Raw genomic sequence first — 25,632 nt, 5'->3', positions numbered from 1 at the left:
TTGCCTTTCAGAGTAACCTTACAACAGCAGATGGTTTTGATTTAAAAGTTCTGTGTTACTTGTCCCAAGCCCTTTTGATTGGACGGCATCAACATATTCATAAGCTCATTGCCCAATGCTTCTTAACCTCCAGCAGAAAGATGGGGGGAGGGGGAAACCCCAACACTAACCATCCCTAAGAGATTGTCAAAATACCTAAAACCCTGCCCAGTCACAAAGCCACAAGCGGGTAACAAAATAGAGATCTGGAGCATTTTTGTTTCCATAGGTCAGTGTTGCCATGTTGGTGTGAGAAGCTACATGAGCACAATCTGTTGCCAGGATGGGGGAACCCGTGGCCATCAATATGTTATTGGACTGCAGTTCCCATCGTCCCTGGTGATCAGCTGTGCTCATGGAAGTTGGAGTCCAGCAGCAATTTTGAGAGCCACAGGTTCCCCACCCCTGATCTTCAGAAATTCAGGTATGCCTGAGAACAGTTGCTCACTTTAGAATTCCTCACGTACATCACTGTCCGAAGAATCAAACCGTAGCATCCGTCTTAGATCCATAGTTTGGAAACTCTTGGACAAGATGCTCAAAAGGACCACTTCTGCTCCTCATTGCTGCTGCCTATCCACTTGCCTTGTCCCTCTGAACGCTGCCATAAAATGGTTGCACAGATATTTTTTTAGGTACATTTCCCAGGCCCACTGTGGAGAGGAGAGGGAAGGGGAAGATAGACCTTTATTACAGCTGCCCTTGTCTCACAGGTTCCACCAAAGAGGTTAGGCAGTCTTTTGTTTCCTTCTTCTTCCACAATGAACTTCCCCACAACAGAGATTCTGCTTCTTCACAAGCATCCCATGGGTGCCGATTCTCAAGAAACCACTGCAGCTTGGAAAGTAGGCATGGGTGAATGTGAGTTGACAGAAGGAACTCATCCCACCTTCTCCTGGGCTCTTGAAGCCAGTGTAAGTTTAATTCCCTGCCTCCAGCCATGTGAGTTTAAGACGGTGGAAAATAATGGCTGGATAGGAAACCATAAGTGTGCCCGTTTCAAAATCTCATGCAAATCAGCCTCCAAATAGCATTATTGTGGTATAATGTAATTTAAAGGGTTTTGTTTTTTTAAGTCCTAATCTGACTCTAAAGCACTTTATATAAAAGAAGCTCCTTTTCATCCAATATATGAACTTCCAAAACTGCCATAGTCTTATTGCTGGAATAGTCCTTCCTTTGTTCCGCCCTTCCCTGCTGTTTCTATGGAGAGTTCTGTGACCATTTTTCACTTTCATACCTCAGCAAACAATGTCAATAGCCGCACATTTGCTCAAGTTGTATGTCTATGGTGCTTTTTTATCATTACAAGGGACAGTGCTATAAAACACTTTCATCCAAGGTGCTGCTGTAGCCCTTTCTACGTTGAGGGGGCAGAGTTGGTGCTAAATGCAAATGTGCTCTGTGTGGCTAGGCATCTGCATGCCTTGGACTTTCTCCCCAAACCAGGGGTGGCCAACATGACGGTCCTCCAGATGTTGACTACATCTCCCATCGTGCCTCTCTCCATTGACCATGCTGGCCTGGGCTGATGGGAGTTGTAGTCCACAGCTTCTGGAGGCACAGTGTGGGCTACTCTAGCCCAAAACTATGTACCAAAGACTGCTGTTGACACTGGATTACACTTGCTTTGAACATTAACAAACAAACAAGGTTATGACATTGAGATTGTTCTGGTGTATGATTCATATGCATTCTGGCAATTTCCTCCTTCAGCAGCAGGCCGTGCAGAAACTTCTAGATCCATTCCATTGGAGTTCTGTCTCACCATAGTAAGACTTCCCTTTGAATTTAAAATACAGGCTTCAGTAAACCTCCTTCACTGGAGGTATTTAAGCAGAGGTTGGATGGCCATCTGTCAAGGATGAGTTAGTTCAGACTCCTGCATTGCAGGGGGTTGGTCTAGATGACCCTTGGGGTCTCTTCTAGCTCTACAGTTCTATGATTCTCTGATTCCTTAACTAGGCAGGCCACAGTTCCCATTATGTTGTTTTAAAAAGAATCAGGGAAGCACTTCCAAAAGTAAGCATACTTCTATCTGTCTGTGTGTGTGTGTGTGTGTGTGTGTTTGTGTGTGTAGGATAAACCCAAATGATATTTTCATCTTTTTTATATATAAACAGCTCTGAGAACTAGACATCTAAACATCTAAATTGTTGGTACAAAGTGTAGTTAAATGTAGTGCTGCAGTTTTTTTAAACAACAACAACACAAATGTCTGCTAGCTTGCCATAAAAATGTAATCAACGTAGTTTATAAAGTCTCGTGCACAGCGCACGGCTTAACGTGCACAAATGAAAGCTTGCCAGATCCTGAAATGGACAAGACTCTGTGGTGCAGAAGTAACATGTGCCCTAAGTTGCATATCTGTGTCCTCTTGCTCTATCTTGCCACACACACACACACACACACACACAGCACAATACAACTGCAATCTCTTGGCCCATTCTCTTCTGCTGCCCACTCACCATGCAAGGTCCGAAGGTGAAAGGGCAGGTAGTATCAGAACTGAACTATGTTCTGGGTGTGCTCCTCAATGCAAAAGTAGTTCCAGGTTCAGATCTTCCCCCCACTCTTTTAAAATGATGCATGGAACACTAAACTGTCCTCCTGTTCTTAACACAAATGGTCTTTGGCTCTTCAGTGGGGAGTCTTGTGATCCGAGTATTCAGAGTTCCTTATTAAATTCCAGCCATCCGTCCAGATGAAAAATCCCCCAGAGAAAAAGTCTGCAGGGCTGAGCCACTTTATTTGCAAATCATGATTTATTTTTTTTAGAGAGAGAGTGTGAAAAAAGTACATAAATTTCACACAAACTTACTTTAAGCTGCTTACAGTTTAGATGGCCGATGATACAAATGGTGCTGATTGAAGACAAAACTAAAACACTGATAAATGAGCTTAAACTTAAGATTTCTCACTTCACCTGAAAAATTCAACCAATGATGTTTGTCTACCTCGTTTTGAGACCATGTGCTACTGCTGTAGGTAGTAGAGGACAAAAAGAAGTTGTCTTTTTGTTTCATGTTGCCACACACTTTCTCCTGGCTCTGACATTTATCACCACCTTTCTGCTGTAAATGTTTCGACTTCGTCTGTCCCAGATGGAGTGTTGCTTCCATGTTTTTGGACACTTTTGAAACAAGAGTAAAGTATTGACTGAAGCTTTTTTTTCTTCAGCAGAATGGATCTCTTTATGTATTTATGTTAATGAAGTGTATTTATTTTTCAACTATTGTTATTTAATTTTATAAAAACGTCGCATTGCATTTACAATGTTTGAATGCTGGGCAAAGGAGACAGAGAAATTAAAAGTAGAATGTAATCATCAACACGTTTCGCAGAATGATTTCTTGGCTTTGATAATCATAGAGTCATGAGGCGTATTTATTTTCTGAACACAAGATCGATAGGCTCTGTTTTAGGTCTGCTGCAGCGGAACTGATCCGTTATATAATGAAGTAATATAAACATGAATTTGCATGCAAAGGCTAAGTGTTCAAAAGACCGCTATACTGTATAACCTCATGGCAGGTGCATTCAAGCTGACAGAATGCAGAGCTAGCATGGTGCCATGGTTAAAAAACTGAGGGCCGGATTCAGCTAAGTAGGTGCCAGTGGCAGCCCACACAACAAGTCCCGTTGCACAAGGGGACCTCTTCCTCTCTTTCTTCCCTCTTGCTCTCCCACAATCCGCTCTGGGAGTTTGGAGGAGCCCCCAGAACCTGGTGTGAGGGGAGAATAGTGGAGAGCGTTCCCTCTGGCTGAAATGTTTGTGCTGGCAGAACAATCAGCTTATCATTTTATTTTATTATTATTTATTGAATTTATATACCGCCCTATACCCGGAGGGAGGTAACAATGTTTAATTTCTCTCCAAACTTTGGGCTTCAGATTCTGTCTCTTTGATGAATGCACTTACACAAACCACTGTCTCTCCTCCATTTGCGGTAATAGTACTGGCCCCCCCACTGGGTTGTTGCACCAATTACTGTTCTAACATATGTGCTAATGTGAAAGGCTGTGAACACTCAAAAATGGCGGCACAAGTCGCGTCCGTGTGCCCCACCCCAAACCTCTCCATCCATTTTGGCATTGAAGAGGAAGGTCGGAAGAGGGCTTTTAAGTGTGTTCATCCGGGCGTGCTTAGAAGCTTTCCTCCAATTGTCAAGAGAATCTTGTGTTATCAGACTTCTATTTGTGTTCAGCTGAACATGCATAGAGATCTCCTTCCAGGTGAATGGAGAAAAGCTCGAAGTTGGCAGATGGGGGCATCTTCATGGCCTCTATTCATGTTGGCATTCCCATAACACTCAAAAAAGACTATGTTTGTGTTAAAAGTATTATCAGTTCATTCCAGCCAACAGACATTGTTTGCATGGGAATGCAAACAGTCCACACAATCCACATTGATCCAAATGCAAAATGTTTCTGGCCTGTTTTTTTGGCAAGTGCTTTAGCAGCCAGGGTTGGCCTTTTGAGACCCAATAAGTTGAACGTAGGCTATGGGCTGTGTAGTGTGGCCCATTTGTGGGTATGAACACCACTTGGTTTTGCTGGCCACGGTTAACACAGGAGCTGCTGCAGGAGTACAGACCCTCCACAGGCCATTTCCGGCAGGCTGTGTGCAACTTGATGGGTCACAAATTGTGCATGCCCAAGATCACAGCTTGAGTAGAGGCACTTATACTAGCTCTTGTACAGTTGTACCTTGACTCCCAAATGCCTTGGGAGTCGAACGTTCCGGCTCCTAAACGATTGAAAACCGGAAGTGAGTGTTCCAGTTTTCAAACGTCCGACAGGGCTTCTGATTGGCCGCAGGAACTTCCTGCAGCCAATCAGAAGCCGCGCTTTGGAAATCAAACGTTTCAGAAGTTGAACGGACTTCCGGAGCGGACTCTGTTTGACTTCTGAGGTACGACTGTATTGTTGATCTTTATTCCTTTCCAAGAAAGTAAGAAATAGTAAGCTCCACAGTAGCTAACAGGACCAGTGATCAGGGATGATGGGAATTGTAGTCCCCAAACAGCTGGAGGGCCAAGTTTGGCCACCACTGCACTACTGAATACCAGTTGCTGGAAACCACAGGAGTGTAGAGTGTTTGAGGGCTTTCTGCTTGAGGTATTCCCACAGGTGCCTGGGGTGGCCACTGTAAGAACAGGATGTTGGACTAGATGGACCCCTGGCCTGATCAAGCAGGCTCTTCTTATGTTCTTAAATGTTTGTCTATTGCTCCATCTTCGTGTATGTGCTTAAAGGATATAGGATGAGCAAGTTCCCACCAGCCCCATATATTTGTATCTGTTTTAGCTGATCCATGGAACAGAGTATAGATCTGATCTTTGAGCAGCATTGCCAGTGAGTATCTTGCAAATAACCGGGTATACCTTCCTGCATAAATTGATGGGACTGGGGCGAGGTTTCAGTTTTGATTATGGTGTTTATTATGGGTTGTTTTGGCTTCCCTGTTATCTCTCCTGTGGGATATGAGTCGAAAGCACAGAGACAGTTGTGTCAGACATGGTAACGTTTGAAGGAGCCATACAGCCATACAGAGAGCCCTGCAAATATTCTTCATATTTCTGTTTGGGTGACTTAAAATAAGGTGTCGCTTAATCTGTAATAGACGGAGGCAATTTTTTCTCCAGCATGTTGCTCATAAATTTATCAATGCTGGCTGAAGACCCAGAGGGCATACCTTAAGTGGCAGGCAATTGACATACACTGCATATCACTCACAGTAGCTTGGCAGGAACCAAACTTCAACTGAGAGATAAACCGAACTGACTGAATCATGTTCTCACTTGGAAAATTGTTAACTTGAGTCAGCTCTTGGTATACTGAACATCCTTATCAGGAAGTGACTTCCTTTAAAAGCTGTTGGACTTCCTGCCAGTTAAACCTTGTTTAGCATTGACTCTTAAATCGACAGTGCTGAGCATATTCACTTGGTAACGTTCAACTAAATCAGTGGGAATTAGAGACACTTTGTACTAGAGATTAAAAGGACTAAAAACAGAAATGGAAAAAAAACACCCTGGGTTTTCCCTGGATCATCCTTCCACCCCCTTTCTTTATATCTCTGTTTGTACATGACCATTGTTGATCAGTTTACATGGCCAGGTCCCATCTGCACCAGAAAGCAGCAGGGACCAAATGCCATGAGCAAAAGCTCATAGTTATTTACCACAACACTGCCTCCTGAGGAACTGAAAAGTACCAACATTATCAAACCATTCCACATCATCCCCGTACACAAACATTACCAGGCCCCTGTAGGGCCTGATCACATAGAAGCAGTGACAAATCTATATTTAGTAGTTATTGTTATTCTTATTTTGATGAAATTACTCCATCGGGCATGCCTGATTCGTTTAGAACAATATGTGCTCTATGCAGTATGTGTTCATCCGCATAGCACTGAGTGTCACAGCTGCTTTCAGCATGCTAAATCGAACTTGTGTGTCAGCCCTTACTTCCTGTATGCTTAGGATTATAGTCTTAACACTCAGCCAGAAAAGAAGGGACGGAATTAGTTTTATTTACTTGCTTCTTTGTTAGGAAGAACATAGGAAGCGGTCTTAGGCCCTTTAAGACCATTGGTCCTTCTAAATCATTACTGTGCACATCGGTTAGCAGCATCTCTCACACACGACTCTTTCCTAACTCTGCCAGGAGATGCTTTGGGGGGGGGGTCTAATTTGGGACTTTCGCTCCTGCAGAAAACTGCTCTGTAGTTAAGCTGTGGTTCTCATTCAGCCTCATTACACCCAAGATGCAATGGCTGTTAGCACAGTGTTTTCCTGTAGCACATCATTGTTGCTTTTTCCTGTTCTAGTGAGCAAAGCACTGCCGTCTGTTTTTCTTTTGCTACATTCTTTTGCTGAGTATCTTAAGTTATTCCGCAGTCCGATTTTTACCTCCAAAAATGCATCGAAGCATGCATTTCCCATCTACCACAATTTTTATTTTATTTTTTGCAAGCAAGAAAACTGCAATGTATACATATGGCTGCCATTTATCAAGACACATTTCACTGAGGAATTGGCTCCCAGATACAAAGTATTCCACATGACACAGCTTTAAATAATTTATGGAGTGCTTAAATGAATCAGAAATTTGAAGTGAGTTCACATATTGTTTCTACCTGAGGGCCTAGGAGCGGTACTTGATTCCCTGTGCCACTCAGGTTCCTTCCATCTCACATTATTCCTTTGTACATCTGTGGCATCGGCAAGGATTTACGAATGTCACCCTTTGTCTCTCGCCCAAGCTTAACGTAGCAACATTAGTCATATTCAACATTAAGCCTTTATGGACAATCAATGGACTTGGTACTTAAGTATTTCTACTCTGTGGCTCTTTTCTGATTATGACTTTGTTGTATATTGCCCTCGTTGAATATATTTGTTTATGAACCCATTTTCCATTTAGGGAAGAGCAAGTAAATGCAATTACTGTTAACAAAAGTTCTATACATCTAAGGTTAACTCCACAGCCTGGGAGAGATTCATGTTTGTCCTTAACATGCTTGAACTCCACATTTCTTTGCCCAGGCAGAGGGCCTTCTCAGTACTGGCACCCTCCCTGTCAAGGAGATAAAGAATTACACAACTTTTAAAAGACATCTGAAATAGTGGGAGTTTTTTAACGCTTGATGTTTCTATTATGTTTTTAGATATGCTGTAAGCCGCCCAGAGTGGCTGGGGAAACCCAGCCAGATGGGCAGGGTATTATTATCATTATTACTATATAATGGATGACTCTGTCCCTCTAATCGGCTGTGGGTGTACATCTGAATAGGTCATGTAAGTTAGCCCATACAGGCGGTGCTTTTTTCCCTTTTTCTTTTTGTAAAAAGTGAGGTGCTTATACTCATTGATAAAAGTTTTGTGGATGCCAGCACAAAATGGCCGCCATGGGCAGCAAAAAAAGAAAAGGGGGGGGGGAAGAGGTGCCAATACTCCATATTTGTGAGTACTCTCTCACACAAAAAAATCTCCTATGTATAGAGATAAGTTGTCCCTGGGAACCAGAACTGGAAATGAAACTCCTGCTTGTAGACTTTTATAGACTGTGGCAGGTACCACATGTTTGGGCTTCAGTGTATTAAGAGAACATGCAGATCCAGGACCGGGCTTGCCCATGAGTTCGCCTGAGGCAGCTGCCTCAGGTGTCAGAATCCTGTGGGGTGGCAGCCTGCCCGCCGCCACCAGAGAAGTGAGGAGAAGTGGCGGCAGCTTCCGGCGGAATCTTGTGGAACTCTTGTGATAGCTCCATGAGATCTCATGAGAGATCCACAGAGTATTGCCAGAAGCTGCAACAGGCATGTGACCCTGGAAAGCGTGGCTTTGGTAGGGGTGGCACCTCCCCGTTTCTCCTCAGGTGGCGAGACAGGACAGGCTGCACCAGTGCAGATCCACTCTGAAGCATTGGCAAGAGAGAGAGAGAGTCCTAATGCATAGTGGAGATTCTTGTGGCATGGGCCTGAGCAGCCCCAGTGAAATAAGAATGTAGGTATGTTGGGACTATATATTTCCAATGGTTATATGATGCCCGCAGAGGTCATAGCTATACCTACCAATAGATTAGCAATTCTTTTCCTAACACTGGCAAATAGGAAGCTGTCTTTATTGAGTCGGGCCATTGCTCCATTGAGCTCTGAATTTTCTACTCTTCCGGCAGTGGCTCTATTTGGGTCCCAAGCATTCCTGGCTTTGCAGTCCGATATCCTTCAACTGCAAATGCCAGGGGCTGGACCTAAAGATTTTAACTTGCCTCTTTTTAAAAGCCGTTTGCCCTAGTGAGCCCTACAGCTTGGTAGTTTATCCTCACTAGCAGTTTAGTGAACAACCTCAAGTGTTTGTATGGGGACATAAATTGCCCTTTAGCTTTTATATTCAGTTCCTTTCCTAATAATTCTGCACATCATGTTTTGAATTTCTCAGTGCCGTAAACTGAGGGCCTGATCCCAGAACGGAAGCAGTTGCAGCTGCCGTCCTTGGGCGTAATGATGGCTGCATATATGCGAGAAATACCTGAATATGCTAGGGTGCTTCAGACATGGACTGGCAAGCCCTGAAGCGGCCACTCTGATGACTGCCCTCTTCCCAGGGGACCAGAAAGAGAGCAGGAACAAAATTATTTTCTAACACTACTTCATAAGCTGAAACTCCTTTACTCCCTAGGTAATTTTTTCATTCTATAATAGCGCCAGTGTCTGGAGGCATTGCTTACACATTCTTTCAACACATTGCTCTTGGTCTCTCTTCATTTTTATTTCTGCATGGGTTTCCAGCACTAAAATGCCCATGAGAATTAGACAATTTTCTCTTTCCTTCTTCCAGAGAGCTCCTAAGTCTGCAATCTAACCCTGTTACTTGTGCCTAGTAATTTGGTGCATAACTACCCAGTTTCTCTTCTACTTCGAAATGCATTAGGGAGAGAGTCCTCAAGCGAGGAAGGCATAATTGCTGAGTGCGTTTAACTTCGATTTAGCTGAAACCTATAAAGTAAGTGCTTTACCGGTTTGCTTTTTAAAAAAATCTTGATATCCCTTTTCCTAACAAGATGGGCATCCTGTGGAAGTATGGGACTAGTACTTGTCAGGCCTTCATGAATATCTGTTATAAAGATCTTCAGCTGGTTTGCAAAATGCAGAGGTGTATGCAATTTTTCCAAAGGGTCTGGCTGTCATCAAACATACTGGGAAATTTGAAGTTTGCATAAGTAGCAGTGTTAGTTACGCAAATCTGGAGGAGAAGGGAGAATAGCAGATACAAATTGGAGTGTGATGTTGCCTAGAATAATGTTATTTAAGTTATTCCATTGATGCCATACAATGTCTTGACTCCTTAAAGAACCTGCTACCAGAGAATGTGAGGGGATCGCAAAGAAAACGTGGCCATGGCAACTTCTGTTTAAGGATACAAAAGGATGCCATGTTGTTTCGTTGGAAGAAATCCAAAAGCCGCAGTAGGATACTTAATAGCATGTGGCTGTACTGTGGCTTTTCTAGTTAAGGAAACATCTGTCTTCTCCCAAAGTACTGATTCTACAGGTAGTGATTTAATAACATGTTCCCTTATAGGAGCCCTACATGGTTGATGAAATGTCTAGTCTTTGAGCTGGAATGGCCACAGCAAATTCTAAAAACCTGTCCAGATTTTTACCCCCGTTAAAGATTAAATATGTATGTATGATGGGTGGAATTCAATGCCGCACTGTGTCAAACCTTGTGTCTGCACAAGCATTGCAGCTTCCCAAATGGAACAATGCCCTCTGGGGTTTCTCCCACCCCCCAATTTCAGGGAGAAGGGTAAGGAAGTGGGAGGGAGGGTTTGGTTGTTGTTTTTGTTGTTTTAGCTATTCATTTGTGCTTTTACCTTGTATTTTTATCCTGTATTTTACCCTGAGACCTTGTGGTGAAGGGTGCTATAAAAATAAAATAAAATAGTCCCATGGTGCAAGTGGGAGCACTGTCAGGGTCCATTAAATGAATTGTGTCTTATGTCTTTAAACGTATAGGACTCCGTGATGTAGAAGTATATGTGCTCCAAGCTCATGAATTTTCACAGTGCACTATTGGAAGTTGATTCTTTTTAACTGATACACTATAAATAATGCACCGGAAGCAAATTCTTCAGAAATAAATGTTGAGCTAGCTGGTATTGAGGGGAAACTACAACTAATGATCCATCCTGTTCAGCAAACTTGCTGTCTGATTCCGGCACCCCGTGGTCCAGATTATAATAGCAGGAAGAAGAAGGTCCTGATGAATGAGTTGAACAATACGACTCTTAAGGCTTGTAATATTGTCCAACTCTACAATCTATGATTCTTTAACAGTGCACAATTCTCTGTTTTGTGATTAGGGCAAAGTACTTAACCTAATATGGGTATCATAATCTCCAGTAAACAGCTATCACTTCTGTTGGTAAGACCAGAATTTGGTTTATGATGTAATGTGCAATATTTGATTTATTTAAAACCAAATAAATATTTGTATGGTTTTACATGGTTTATTCTGTCCTCAGAGCACTTGATAGAATTTGGCTTACTGATTTAGTTTGCTGGCTTCTTTTCCTCCTGATCGGGTGCCAGAACATGGAGCTGTTCCATGTCTGAGAGCACAACTAATGCAGATAAGCAAATAAGTTGCTAACAGTTGGTCCAATTTGTACAGGAGCAAATGGTTTCAGACAATACAGAGCTGCTTGGTATTTAGCTAGACATGAAGGGGCAGCTAACACAGGTGGAGTTTTTGGTAAGTTGGACTCATGTGGTCCAGCTGGGACATATTCACACGCATCCCAATCTTGGTTTGCAGCCAGTGAAGTCAGTCCCCAGAGCAGATTTGGAAGGGGGAAGAGGGAAAGGGGAAGTTCCATTGCATGAACAGAAGTTATTCCACTCATTCAGTGAGTTCATTGGGCTCAGCCCTTTGTATACAGTTCCACTTGTGTTCAAAATTCAGGCCAGCTTTGCCCACGTATCTTTAAAAACCAAGGTCAAAATGCAGGTCTTCCAATCAAAATGCTTGTTAAATTATCTCTAAGGCAGCACTGTATGCAGAGCTTTTCCATAATTTTTAAAAGTTGCTTTGTTTTATTTGGAGGGGAAAGAAGTTCACGTGAAAAGACCTTCAGAAGCTTCACTCTTAAGGGGTCTCAGCATAATGTTATAAAGCTGATTTGTTAAACACCATTGTGCATTTAAACCAGGATGCTTTGTTTGAATGCAATATTGAGTCAAAACTTTTTAAAGGTGAAACTGAATTCTATCAAAATCCTCTTTCCAGCGATGCGGGAGGAGGAGAGGGAAGCAAATGAACCCAAGACTATTCTTGAGCTTGGTGGGACTCATCAAAAATCATGGTTTTGAATTTCTCATGAATACAACCACAAGCTTCATGTTAGGAGTAGCACAGTTGTAGCAGAAAGATCACTTAATATCTGTCACCATAGTTAACTTGGCCTAAAATTATGTTTTCAAGGTACAGCGGTGGGGATCCTTTTTTTGGCCTGGTGAAACAAATCTTTATTTCTCCGACCTCCTCGGACCAATTTTGATAGGTGGCTGGGACAACCCGCTGGTAAATTATCTGACACCACATAACGGGAGGTGATTGACACATTTCAAAGTGCCAAGCATAGGGCTTGTAAAGTGAAGAGCAGTGACTGGAGTAAACAAGGCTATCTAGAAATGAATTAGAAATGCCTTTGAAAAAAATAAAATAAAAATAGGTTGCAAAAGCTAGGTGAATGTTAAAAATGTGGGGGGAAATAGCAGACCTGAAAAATGCAGTGCTCTTTAAATTTGCAAGTCAAATGTGTGAACACTCTTTCCATGTCATCAACATGAATTTAAGCACATGGAAGAACTTGATTTGGCATTCGTGTGACTGTTCCCTTGTTTTCAGAGGTTGCTAAAGAGACCCTGTGAATGGGGCCCACATGACTGGTGAATGAACGAAGTATATCCAGGGAAATAGCAACTCATTTAGGAGCAAAAGCAAAAATGTGGTGTATATCAAAACTGATTTAAGTCTCACAGGGTTGTGATTCTAACCAAAAGAGCTATAGCAATATAACAAGCTGCCTTGGGAAGTTAAGGGAAAAATTAGACTAGCATAGTTCAAACATGCTTTTGAATATAAACTAACTTAGAACAGAATTCTGCTGCTCATGACTTCCTTCTAGCGCCCAACAACTGGAAGTGTTCCTGGATCCAGCTTGTATTTTGCAGGGCCAGGAATGCGTATTTTTAATTGCCTTGACAGGACAGCTAAACTCCACCAAATTTCTGGCACGTATTATTCATGCATTGACAGCTTCACGAATTGACTACTGCACATACTATAAATTATCTACTAAAATTAACGCCTGTCCCCCTCTCCGTAAATGGTAACTGGGAACCTGTCACACTGATGCCCCAGCATTATAGTATTCCAGGTTTAATTTAAGTTTCTGGTTTTGGAGCTGTGATCTCTATTTGGCTTGAGTCCAGCATCCATACCTTGTCACTTATACCTTGTCACTGCTCTGCGGACCAGTCTTGGACTGCCAGGCCTTTCCTGCCAAACCACACCCTCCTGCCCATCAGCTGGCATCATGGAGACATCAGCTGATGGGCAGGACGACAATGCTTAATCTGCACTTGACTGCATGCCTGGTCTCAGCAGGGAACAGAACCACACAGCCATGGCAACAGGATTTAATCTCAGCTGATGGTCAGTGATTAAATCCTGCTCAGATGCACTGTTTGAAGTAGCTCATTTGCTTCTGTTGCAACCAGGTGGCAAAAGAGTCTCTTCCACCTTCCCCCCTGCTGCCTCCTGTGTTCTTGCACAGGAGGAGCACACAAGCTGCTTCAGACAATGCTTCTGAGAAGCAGTCTAAGACATCTCCCAACCATGGGGGATGCTTTGAGGAGCTTCTCAAAAGCACTCTTTGAAGCCGCTGATGCAATAGGACAGCCATCCTGCTAAGCACTGGGCTCTCCTGCACAACCAAGCTCATCTCTTAGCTGGACCCCGTCCCCAAATCAGCTAAAGAGAAGGGAGAGTGATGCTGCTTCCTTCATCCGGGTGTTCACAAGCAACAGCAGCAAGCAAAGCTTCTCCACTTGGCTGCTTATGCTTGCAAAAGATAGCTTTTTCTCCCCTCTATGTAAGTGGTGAGGAGGGGGGAAGCAAGTAGCTTGCCAGAACTATGCTCGATGAGCTCCCCAGTCTGCTGCACATGAGGTTGGCAACGGACCCCTCCCAAGTAGGAACACACACACACACACCCCACGAGGGGCTGCTCCACCCACCAGCAAATATGTGATGTACTATGTGATTGACAGCCAGCGCTGTCCACCTTCCAAATTTGGTCCACAGCGCTCATTCGGATAAGAATCAGGCTTGTGGAACTCCAGAAGTTTTGCCACCCCTATTCTATTGCAATGTTTGTTTTAGGCTGCAGCCTATATGAACTTACCTCTGAGTAAATTCCATTGTACTCAGTGTTGGATACTTCTGAGTAGGCATGTATAAGGTGATGCTGTTAAACTCGCTAAATCTTTAGGACTGGGCAGGCTAAGACTATTAATGAGTTAAAGTTTTTTCTTGTTTTTTTCAAGCCTTTCTGTGTTATCCAAAACCAGGGTAGTAATTTTGAATATAAATCCAGAGGTGATGCTGATAGTATTAATTAGCATTCTGACAGTATTTACAGTACATTGCAATCCTTACCCATTTATCATCACGGGAACCTTGTAATGGAAAGAAAGTAATGGTATTAATAATGATGGTGGTGTTGAAATTAGCACATTTTTATGAGTTGTTGCCTGAGGACTACACTGACTTGCCCCAGGCTGTAAATGAATACAGATTAAAAAAGAAATTCTTAGATCCATATGTAAAATTCATCTGTCCAAGGGGCCATGCTGGCTATAACTACTCTGTCTTAATTAACTCTGATGACAAGAAAATGACCTTGAATGAATACCTGTAGACTTAGCTCCACTCAGTTCATAGCATTTTGCTGAGAGTGGCAATGAAATAGCGCAGTGGAGAATCAGCGTGATACTCTTCACTCAACCACACAGAGCCTCCAGCATGGAAGCAGGCCCTCTGCATAAAGCAGCTGTGCAAAGAGTTGGTTCAATTTGCAAAGAGGAAATCGAATAATTCAGGCCTCTGCAGTCAGGCACTTGTGTGTGGAGAGTAATATTTAGACCAGTCCCACCACAAAATATTTCTCTTCCAGTGATCTCATAGTTCATATGACAGCTCCGATTGCATTGGTAGACCTGCAGGTTTAAAAGATCGTGAAATATTTGGAGTTCAGTTTTAATCCTAAGAAATGAAATCATTTTGAGGGTCTGGGGTTTTGTGTGTGTTTCTCTTGCCATATTGTAATTTTCATCACAGCTTTCCATGCCTCTGTGGGTCCTTCAGTCTTTCTCTCTCTGCTTTGTTGTATATATTGCCCATTCCTAAATCTATGACTAAAAAAAGGAAAGCAAGTATTACTAATTACCTAATACTAATACTAATTACTAATAACTACCAATTACCATATACTACCATTGTTGAACCCACAAAAATCTCACAATCAAATACATATATATTAACTTGATAAAAGTAAATGTGCCTAATCTGATAAATTTGGTAACCAGAACTTGTTTAGCACAGAATTCCAAAGCTTCTGCTGTCATTATTTTTTTCATGTTCCTCTTCTTTGGAGTCATCATTTCCAGAATAGGAATATCAAGAAATCAGAATGTGCACCACTGTTGCTTTGCATCCATCATCATAATACCATATGCAAAACATACAATTACTAAAACATGCAGAGGAGTTATAGCTTTCTGCAGCTCATAATGTATTTTACAATTCAGTGCACAGTGTAAATGAGGTTGTCTACTCCAATTGGACAAGTTTGTGTCATCACTGTTCAAAAGGCACACTTTAAAACTTGAATGGGGTTGGGGTTTTTTTTTACTTTGAATGTTTGAATTTGACTTTGAACTTAATTTGAAATTAATTGTCCATGGCAGGTGTGTTGATTCTTAAGTGAGTTAATGATTTGTATGGCATTTTTCAGTTTTTAATGTGTTGTGCAGTTGTTTTATACCCACATTAATTTTGATAGGCGAGTTAGATTGTGCGATATTGTTTTAGTATCGGCTTTGAGGCTCTATAGAGATTTGGATCTTCATTTTCTTTACTCTAAGACAGTTGGCTGTCAGTGCTAATACATTCAGCTGACAATTGTCTTACTACTTATTTAATCCTCACTATCGATGTTGAGAGTTTGGCTTGCTTTGTTTTCCTTCTTCAAAGTCTCTACCACATATTCCTAGGGCAGGGGCACTTGGGGGATGTTAATTTTCATATATACTTGTCATGGCCATTCAGAAGTTATTTCTGCAACTCATATTTCATGAGTAAGTAGAGTTGAAATTGACCTTTAATATCTATACCAACTAACTGACATAAGGAAGAGGTCAGTGGAGTGACTTACTTGAGTTCCTCAAATGAAATTGATAGAGAACCTTTCTCTCAAGTTCATAGAGCTTAGAGCAAGGCAGTTGAGTATCAGAAAGAGATTGTAAACCCTTCAGTTCAAACAGATATAACCAGAGAGGCAATTGCTCTGTTCTTCTTTTCTGTGTATTCAAGAAGCCCAGGGTCAAATCTTGCCTCACTGTAGAATTGTTAGAGATGGAAGTTACAAACAGGACGTGTAGTTTGCAGCTGTAAAAACAGGACTTAGAGTCAGCCAGTGACATGAGAAGTTCATGAAAGAAAAATATAACATCAAGAGGAGATTGTTTGGCCTCTTTGTATGACCCATGCAAAGTCAACCACATGCTCTAGCAATCTGAACTCTACAACTGCCTTCTGTATCTGAATGTGGCTCATACATTTCTGTCAGGATGGAACTCACTGTGTATGAGTATGCCAGAATAAAAATTGTGGGGGAAATAGGTGAAATTTCTAGTCTCTGCATAGAGAACTCAAAACATGGCTTCACCACTATGGCTCTGGCACCTGTATGTGTATGTGGTAGATGTGGCATAACTGAGTTCCTTATTATTGATGTTATTTGCTTTAATTTCATTATTTATTCTGTGGTTCCGTAGATTAATAAACATAGTTCACAAACAGAACAATGGGCTAATTGCTATGGAGTGATCCATAGGTAGGTATGAAGGCAAGACTTTGCTGGTGGCGCTTCCCCTCATAATTTTTTTTTTTAAAGAAAATTGAGTTTTGCTTTTTTTTAATGTACGTGCTGTTTTGTTGTCTGTCTTTTTATAATTAGGAAAATAATGTTGTGTTGAAAATGGTATGAACATTTTATAAAAATAAAAATCTGGGCCTGTCTTTAGGTTAAACAGTCAGATCAGGGTTGGGGAATTGTTTTTCTCTTAGGGCACATCCCCATGGGGGTAATGTTTTGGGGGCAGCATGCCAGCAGGTGGGTAAGGCTGCAGTCAAAATGAGCAGGACCGCCCCACAGTGATTTACAGCCTTATCCATACTGCAACCCATCCATCAGATGATTCATAATCCCTGACAGCACACCTGAAATTTGCATTGCAAAAAAAACACACCTCCAATTCAAAGGGTCCTGGCATGGCAGTGGGACGACTTTAACCCTTTGCAAACTACTGGGGGCAGACACACCCTCCATTCTCTGCAATGGGAGTTCCCCTCCGCAATGCAAATTGTAGGAAGCAGGGGTCCAGTGCAGATGTGGACCATAGTGTGAAGAACAAGAGGGCTTTAAACCAGTGTTCAAAACCCCCATTGTCCTAGGCACATTTTGCGACAGGGCATTTCATTAGCATGAGCTCTGGACCTAAAATTTCAGATTAAAACTGCAGAGTGGAAGGAAAGGAGGACCTTTTTCTGCCTCCCCACTTCCAGCTACTCTCTGAAGATTGGAGAAGAGAGGCTCTTAAGAATATTAGCGGGTGGGCAGGGGAAGGACTAGACCGTGTGAAAAATGAACATAATATTTTAGCTGCAGTTCATTCATTTTCAGCTTTGTATTCTTGTTATTAAAAAAAGTGTGTCTATAGACGTTCCATGCCATTTAGCTCCTAGCTTTCCTATCTCAATTTTTAACACTGCTTTAACCCTCCCCCAACCCCTGTTGTGGTCCCAAGGTAGAATGGGGTCCCAGCAGATAAAACTGGACGCACAAAAGCCAAGGAGGAGAGGCTAGATGGAAGTCTTCTGAGAGCCACATTTGAAGCGCAGGCCGCGATGGCCTCTCCCAGTTCCCCGCCTTTGTGTTACATGAACTTTATATCAAGTAAAATATCTGCAATGCGTGTTTCTGCTTCTGCAACTGTTTTGTGCAATAATCCCTTATCCAAATTGCTGTTAATTCTACATATAAAGTGCAGAGCCCTATTAATATCATCCCACCAGTAGCAAATGAGCATTTAGACAGGAGCAAAGCAAGAGGAGAGCTACTCTGCCAACCCTACAATACTTATAGCCGAAGGTCATGACATCACTTTGTCGTGCAATTTGGCAGGGCTTCTTGTGGAAAGTGGGTGAGCATGTGTAGCAGAAATATATGCCAGTGAAGGGCAGTTGCCAGGTTTTTTTGTGAACGGAAATGTTTAATGTGTTGGCGTTAATGGCATTGTAATTATAAGAGGTGGCTAAGGTGCAGTTAATAGTATGATAAATAGATAATCTGAAGGTTTCCTAAATCCCCAGACAAAATGATGGATTCTCCCAACTCCTGTATCCACCTCTTTCTAGCTACTTTAAATCTTTAGGGGTGGGGTGGGGGTATAGAATCAAAGAATTGTAGAGTTGGAAGGGACCCCAAGGGTCATCTAGTCCAACCCCCTGCAATGCAGGAATCTTAATGCTTGGGGGCACGCGCATAATTGCAATTTAAAGCCCTGCACAGAACGAGGCTTCTATAAATCAAAAGAAGAGCTGAGAGGCCTGTTAGATGTTAGTGGTCTGCATCCTCCTCCATCGATTCAGCTCTGAAAAGAAAACAGGAGAGTGTTACTTTCGAAAGATCACCACAGAATGTGTTTGTGCTAAAGGATTAAGCTGACATTGTGTGTGATATAACATGTAATGACTTGTTTAACATGTAATGAAGAAATCGAAATTGAATCTCTCCCTGCGTCATGCTGCGTAAGAGGCCCGTTCGGCAAGGAACTGTCATATTAAATTCTTGTTGTGCTTCCAGACCCCTTTTGATTCCTAAATCTTTTGGTGGAGACTAATCTAAAATCAAAATGGTTCAGGGGCCCACATGCCAGAAGTGGTCACATTTGTAAAAGTTCAATGAACCTGCAGAAGGAGGTTGAAATTTGTTGCTTTACTACAAAGCTTGCAGCCAACACACCTGCTGGTTTGCTTTTTGCTTGGGCTTGTAATGTCCTGTTGTGCCCGCTTTGCCTTCTTTGGAGCTGGCTACATAAAGTGTAAAAAATACTGAACCCCTTCTGGTTAAATACACGTGTAATTAACAAGCAGCAGCAAGCCACGAACCCACACTTTAAAAGGCAGCACTAGTAATATTTTCAATATTAAATATTTGTAGTTGTCCTTCCTTCTGTTGTTACGGTCCTTAAAAGACAGGTTTCTGCAAAACAGAAGGTGAAAATTATGTGCCAAAATATGTCAGGCTAGTTATCCAACTAATTTTATTCCATGACCTGCTATTCAGGACTATTTGTACTTCCAACAAAGTTCTGCAGCTCTTTACTGTTTATATAATCCAGCACCTTTGAATTGCCACTGCAGGAGATCTTTACAGTTTCCACGAAGATGCCCGCTTGTATAACAAAACGATATACTTAAGTAACACAGAATCAATTCCTTGTTTACTTTTCATTCAGTTCATACATCTCACTCAGTTAACATCTAATCTTCCTGCTTCTGGCACATTTCTCCATCACTGCTGGAGGCAGCAGTGACCACTGAGGCTGCTGGCAAAAGCGTCTATCATAGTATTGCTAGCAAGTCAACTGGTACATTTGTACAGGACTGACTTAGGCATTTCTACCCTCAACACTGTCTCCCAGCATGCTTTGGGGTAAATCGTGGTACGGAGGAGGAAAAGGGGGCAAACATTCTTATCCCACTGGATCAGTTGCATTCCCGATGTTTGCCATGAAATGGAAGGTGATCATCTGTAGTGGGGAGCCGGCTTAGTTAGGTAGATTTCCCCACAAGATTTAGAAAATGCAGAGGGAGCCTACACAGCAGCCACCCTCCAATGGGTGTAGACCAGAAATGCAGTAGAAGCTGGGGAGCGAGTATGTTGCTCCCCATTTCTGCGACAGTGTTTGGAGGAACATAGTTAGGATTGCACTGTTAATCCTCCCTGTGTTCTGTCCAATTGCTTTTCATGTTTGACCAAACTGCGGGAGGCAGTGGGAGACAGGAGTGCCTGGCGTGCTCTGGTCCATGGGATCACGAAGAGTCGGACACGACTAAACGACTAAACAACAACAAAATTTGGACTTCTGGAGCTCCTGCCTCCCCAACACCCCAATTCTATCATAATATAGAAGTGTAAAGAACTGATTCCTGTCACCGCTGATAGTGAGAGGTGGCAGATACTTGCCCCAGATATTTTTTCCTACCTTCACCACCACCACCGTTCCTCAGTATATTTCAGTCTTCTTTCTCATGCTATGTTTGCATTTAACATGTACAGCAAAGCTCTTGCTCCCCTAATAACAATCTTTGCTTCACCAAACTTTTTTTCAGAGTCACTCCTTAGTCCTAGCTACTCACAAAGTCTTGCAGTTCAGTTGTGTTCCCTCATCATTGATCCTTTGCTAATCTTAGATATTTAAAATAAAAATAAAAATGTTGCATTTCAGAACTTTCTAGAGAATATCGAAATGCCCGTTAAGTTTGGCACAAAATGTTTATATTCACAGCAGTAATTTTGGTAAAAAGACCTACAACCAGGGCTTTTTTTCAGACGGAACTCAGTTCTGGCACCTCTCAGGTAGGCGCCATTGCCATTATAAGAGAACAAGGGAGGCGTTCGTGGTGAGTTCCAGGACCTCTTTTTCTAGAAAAATAGCACTGCCTACAAAAGATCTGAAAATATAGTGTGGAAGAGGTAGGGTTTTTTTCACCAAATCTCCTCAGTTGCCACTTCTCTGTCCTTCTCCTTTGCTATGCTTTGGGATAATGACCTGTGCCGTATTTATGGGAAGGTTGATAGGGAGAGACCTGGGGAGGTAGAGGTTGAGTGACAGCTATTCCTTATTATTATTGCTAAGCAGCCTCAGGGTACTCTGTTCTCTCTAGTTCTCTGAGTGGGGGACATGAAATCCACTTCCTTGCTCACTTAACACCCAAATAGTCTTATGCTGTATTTTTCGCTAAACATGTGGAAGGCCGCAAAACTAGCTGTATAAGATATATTTGTCTTTACCTTTACATTTCAGTGTTCTGTCTCTTGTGGACGAGGGCAGAAGTATCGAGAAGTTTATTGCTTGTCGAAGGATGGGACACATTTAGAAAACAATCTTTGCAAACACCTGGCTAAACCGAATGTGCAAAGAAAGTGTAGAGGTGGCAGGTGCCCAAAGTGGAAAACAGGAGACTGGGGACAGGTAAGGTGTGACATCCTACTTTTTGCGCCAACAACTATGGCTGTTAATAAACATCTGGGTGTTGTGGTTGTTTTAAGGGAGGGGAATCATAGCTCAGTGGTAGGACACATGCATTGCCTTCAGAAGGCACCAGTTCAATTATCACCCTCTCCAAGTAACAAAACTGAGATTGACCTCTGCAAGAGGCCTTGTATAGTTGTCACCTGAAAGTACTGAGCTTGATGGATAAGGGGGTTGATCTGGATTTTATTGGATTTTCCAGTTTATTAATAAAGCTGCTTCTCTCCTGGATATATGGTGTCATTGTTCAAGATGGAAGGGGCATGTAGACTTCCCTTCCCACCCTACACACACACACACACACACAAACATATATATTTAACACATGGAGGGAAGCAGGATCATGCCTGCCCTCTCTCCCCGCCCCTCTTCCCACTTCTCATATGTTCAGCATTTACGTGAAAATAACTGTGTGCACATAAATTTCCACGCTAATACTGAACGAGCCGAAGTTGAGAGACAAAGTCCAAGGGCATGATCCTGCTCTCCCTCCACACGTTCATCATTTAGGCATGGGATGAGAGATGTCTGCGTACCCCTGGCTTGCAAATCTTCCTTGGTTTCCCAGCAGATGGCCACATTCAGTCCAATTTCTCTAAATGGGACAGTCAAAGGCAGATGGATCTAATGTTGGCTGTAGGAATCCTCCACTGTGGCATGTAAATTCAAGCTTTAACCTTCCTCTGTAGCTTGACATAGAATTTTGCCTTTTTAATGTATTTTACAGTACTATATATATATTTGTCAGGCTTTTCAGTAGTGGTCCCCTGTCTATGGAACATTGGACCAATGCTGGCATTTTGTTTGCTTGGTCGTCCCCCCCCCCCCATCAGTCGCCTTTTATTTCTCCAGGCATTTTTGAGTATTAATTTTATGCAGCGGTTGAATTTTTTTTGGGGGGGGGGGAATCAGTGTTCGAAACTCCCATTGTTCTAGGCGCATTTTCGACAGGGAATTTCATTAACGTGAGCAGTTTCTGAGCTCTGGGCGCAGTACTGCACCTAACATTTCAGATTAAAACTGCAGAGTGGAAGGAAAGGGGAACCTTTTTCTGCATCCCCACTTCCATCCACTCTCTGAAGACTGGAAAAGAGACCCTCTTAAAAAAATTAGGGGGGTGGGCAGGGGAAGGACTAGAGCACGTGAAAAATGAACATAATGTTTTAGTTCATTCATTTTCAGCTTTGTATTCTTGTTATTAAAAAAGTGTGCATAGACACTCCATTGCTGTGCCCATAACCTAGGATTAAGGTGCCATTTAGCTCTTAGCTTTCATATCTCGGTTTCTAACACTGGGGGGATATTTGGTAGTCGAGTCCGTGGGGGGACATAGACGGATGTGCTTTATTGTGTGACCCCCTTAATACTGTTTTCAACATTTTACTTTGTGTTGGATTTTTAATTTTTGTAAGTTCCTTTGAATCTTTTGTGGAAACATAGGAAACTGCTTTCTCCCAACTCAGACCATTGTCCTTCTAGCATAGCATTGTCCACACTGGCTGTCAACAGCTCTCCAGGGTTGCAGGAAAGAGTCTCTCCCACCTGGAGATACTGGGAATTGAACCTGGGATGTTCTGCATGCAAAGCAGATGCTCTACCACTGAACTATAGCTCTTCTCCAACAACTCACAAACTGAGATTATTATTATTATTATTATTATTTATACCTTGGCCAGAGCCGGGCTCAGGGCAGCTAACACCAGTAAAATTACAATAAAATCAGAATACGAAAAAAAAACCCACCAATTTAAAATACAGGTTAAAATGCAATTTAAAATGCAGCCTCATTTCAAAAGTAGCCCATAGATCAAAACCGTAAGGGGAGGGAAACATAAGGGTCAGACTGAGTCCAAACCAGGGGGAACAGCTCTATCTTGCAGGCCCTATGGAAAGATGTCAAGTCCCACAGGGCCCTAGTCTCTTGTGACAGAGCGTTCCGCCAAGTCGGGGCCAGTACTGAAAATGCCCTGGCCCTAGTTGAGACCAATCTAACCACCTTGCGACTTGGGACCTCCAAAGTGTTGTCATTTGTGGACCTTAAGGTCCTCAGCAGGGCATACCAGGAGAGGGGTCCCGTAGGTACGTGGGTCCTAGGCCACATGATAATGATATTCAGAAGTAAGCTCCCATCAAAGGGCATTAGAATTGCACTGCTAATACCTTCCTTGGATACATTTCACAACCCCTCTTGTAAAGCCTATTGTGGAAGGTTCCATTAGTTAACGGAAAGAGAGAAGGAAGGGAGGATGTAAGAAATCATATGTCAAATTCCTGTCACTCTGGATCAGTGATCTCCTCCTGTCCTAGACCTTCGCTTTTATCTATGCTGTGGCCATTCCAGTTAGCATACTTCCAGCTAATACAGTACAGCTCCTTTTGTAAACAAAAGTAGAGGAGATCGGCCCTTGCGGTTGCTAAGCAACTGTGGGCTGCCGTCAGGGCTGGTGTCATACATAAGCAACCTGGGCCATGCAAAATATCCGGGCCTGTGCTTCAGCAGTTGCTTCAGGGGCTAACTGAGGGAATAAAATGAGGTTGTGCAAGGAGCGGGCAGGGGGTATGGTTGAAGGACACGCAAAGGCAGATGACAAGACGTGAGACTCTTCAGGCAGCCATCAACCTGCTACAGCTTCTTACCTTACAAATCGTTGGCCGCCCCAAAGGGAAGAGTAACAGTGTCAGAGAGAAAGTGTTGCACCTACCTTCAGTACAGACAGGAGTGCTTTTGCTTGCTGTCAAACCTTGCCATTTCTGCATCAGTTTGCTATTAAAAGGAAAAGTCTGCACACACACAAAATTCCTCAGCATTTTAGTGCACGTTTCTCCTAATGCGGTATACACATCCAACACGGAGAAGTGCGAATCTTGAAAGACAGCTGAATTTCAATTTGCGTATTGATCTGATATGTGCAAATCAGGTATGTTCACATTAAAATGCAAACCATATTTCTTCCTATCTCTCTGGCTGGACTAGGAAGGCAGGTAATTTCTCTCCTCCTTCAGGACCCCAAGAGCCTGCCAATAATCATAATGCAAATAGGCGGAGGGCCTACAGACCATGAGAATCTTAACGTGGAAGGACTTCTAAAACACAAATGCATACACACAAACATGGTGTCTTCAGCTTTCCTAGAGCCAAGCTGCTGAGTTGAGTCACTCCCCATCACTGGTTTGGGGCAGGCAGCTTTAGTTCAGCTTTAGTCAAATGTATAATTTGGTTACCCCCTTAACATTCTGTCGCTGGTCTTTTAACTTAAGCAGACAGCTCTCTGTGGAACTCATGATTATTGGCAGATTGAGAAGAACTGCCTTTGTAAGTGTGGGAACATCCTTTTTAAGAGGCAGTGAGTTTGCCATACTATTTTTGGGCCCAGGCTTTTCTTTCTTTCTTTTTTCTTTTTTGCACCTCTGCTTTTGAAATCACATCTTGCCCTGAAAGCAATCTTTGTGGCTAATGAAGGCATGCCAGCCGACGCACGACGGCCTGTCAGATGCTTGAACTTATATAAAAACAGACGTTCTGAAATTTCCAAGTATTATCTCAGATGATTGGGGCCCAATTCAGAAAGGACGCAAATTAATAAGGATATAGTATGATTTATAGCCTGCGATAATCTGTTGTGACTTGGCAATTAAAGGCTATGATTGCAATGCTCTGCCTGGTTGCCTGTGCTTCAACCCATTGAAAGGAGTGGGGTAAACAGCTAATCTGTATGCTAATGGTTAGCCCATGAACAGGCCATTGAGATCTAGACTTTGTTCTTCAGATGGTGTAAACCGAAATGTCTGTCACCTTAGTATAGTGAGTGGTACCAATTTAAGCCATCTGGACATCAAGCTGTGGTGATAGTGATTTTTTTGTTGTTTTTATTTTCATTTACAAATATATATCTAATGACACCCACAGAGAACTTTTAGAAATCTGCTGTCAGTGTTCCAACAGTAGTTCCTTATATAGTCGGTCTAGAAAGGGCTATCATTCATCACCATGCAGTGCATGACACATTTTGTCTAGCTTTGCTAGAGTACAAGGAGGTTTGAATAATGCCTCGTTGGAATGTCATGGCTCTTTCTGCTAGATGCCGACATTTGGGGGGGGGGCAGGGATTTATTAGCTGCTGCAATGTATTCTTCATACAGTATTTTCATGGGACGTCATAGAAAAGGGATTTCAGTGCACCCATGGTTTCGTGGGCTCCTCTTACGTCAAGGGGAAGGAACTTGGGTGTAAGATAAGAAAAAAAGATGTGGATGGTGCCTTGCACTTTAATCTCAGGGAAGGAAATATGCAGCCTTGTTGTGTTCTTTAAGGTGCCTGGAGGTGAATGTTGGATTATTTGATTGTTGTTAGCCTCCCTGAGCCCGGCTTCAGCTTTATTATTATTATTATTGTTATTGTTATTGTTATTGTTA

General features: G+C 42.5%; 1 protein-coding gene and 1 long non-coding RNA gene across 8 annotated transcripts in view; one reads left to right on the top strand and one right to left on the bottom strand.

Annotated features, from left to right (window-relative positions):
- The window catches only part of ADAMTS9 (ADAM metallopeptidase with thrombospondin type 1 motif 9), a 141,070-nt gene that overhangs the window by 83,115 nt on the left and 32,323 nt on the right, over window positions 1–25,632 (top strand). For 5 of the 6 annotated variants that reach the window (XM_083600284.1, XM_083600283.1, XM_083600288.1 and 2 more), the window contains one exon: window positions 20,992–21,159. The exons of the other annotated variant lie outside the window; for it this stretch is intronic. In XM_083600284.1, the coding sequence (XP_083456410.1) occupies window positions 20,992–21,159 (168 nt within the window). The remainder of the gene's footprint in view (window positions 1–20,991; window positions 21,160–25,632) is intronic. 6 annotated transcript variants of the gene reach the window in all.
- The window catches only part of LOC310757396, a 48,596-nt gene continuing 36,338 nt past the window's right edge, over window positions 13,375–25,632 (bottom strand). Inside the window, exons 5-7 of one of the 2 annotated variants that reach the window (XR_014545149.1) lie at window positions 23,922–24,000; window positions 16,053–18,552; window positions 13,375–15,033 (exon numbers count right to left, since the gene is read on the bottom strand). This is a non-coding gene — a long non-coding RNA (uncharacterized lncRNA). Of the gene's footprint in view, window positions 15,034–15,053; window positions 18,553–23,921; window positions 24,001–25,632 lie in introns of those variants that run through there. The other variant, XR_014545150.1, reaches the window with a different exon arrangement.

Source organism: Podarcis filfolensis (genome assembly GCF_964270895.1).
Source record: "Podarcis filfolensis genome assembly, chromosome: 2".
Lineage (NCBI taxonomy): Eukaryota > Metazoa > Chordata > Lepidosauria > Squamata > Lacertidae > Podarcis > Podarcis filfolensis.
Note: the sequence above shows the minus strand (reverse complement) of the source record. Positions and strands in the feature narration are given on the sequence as shown.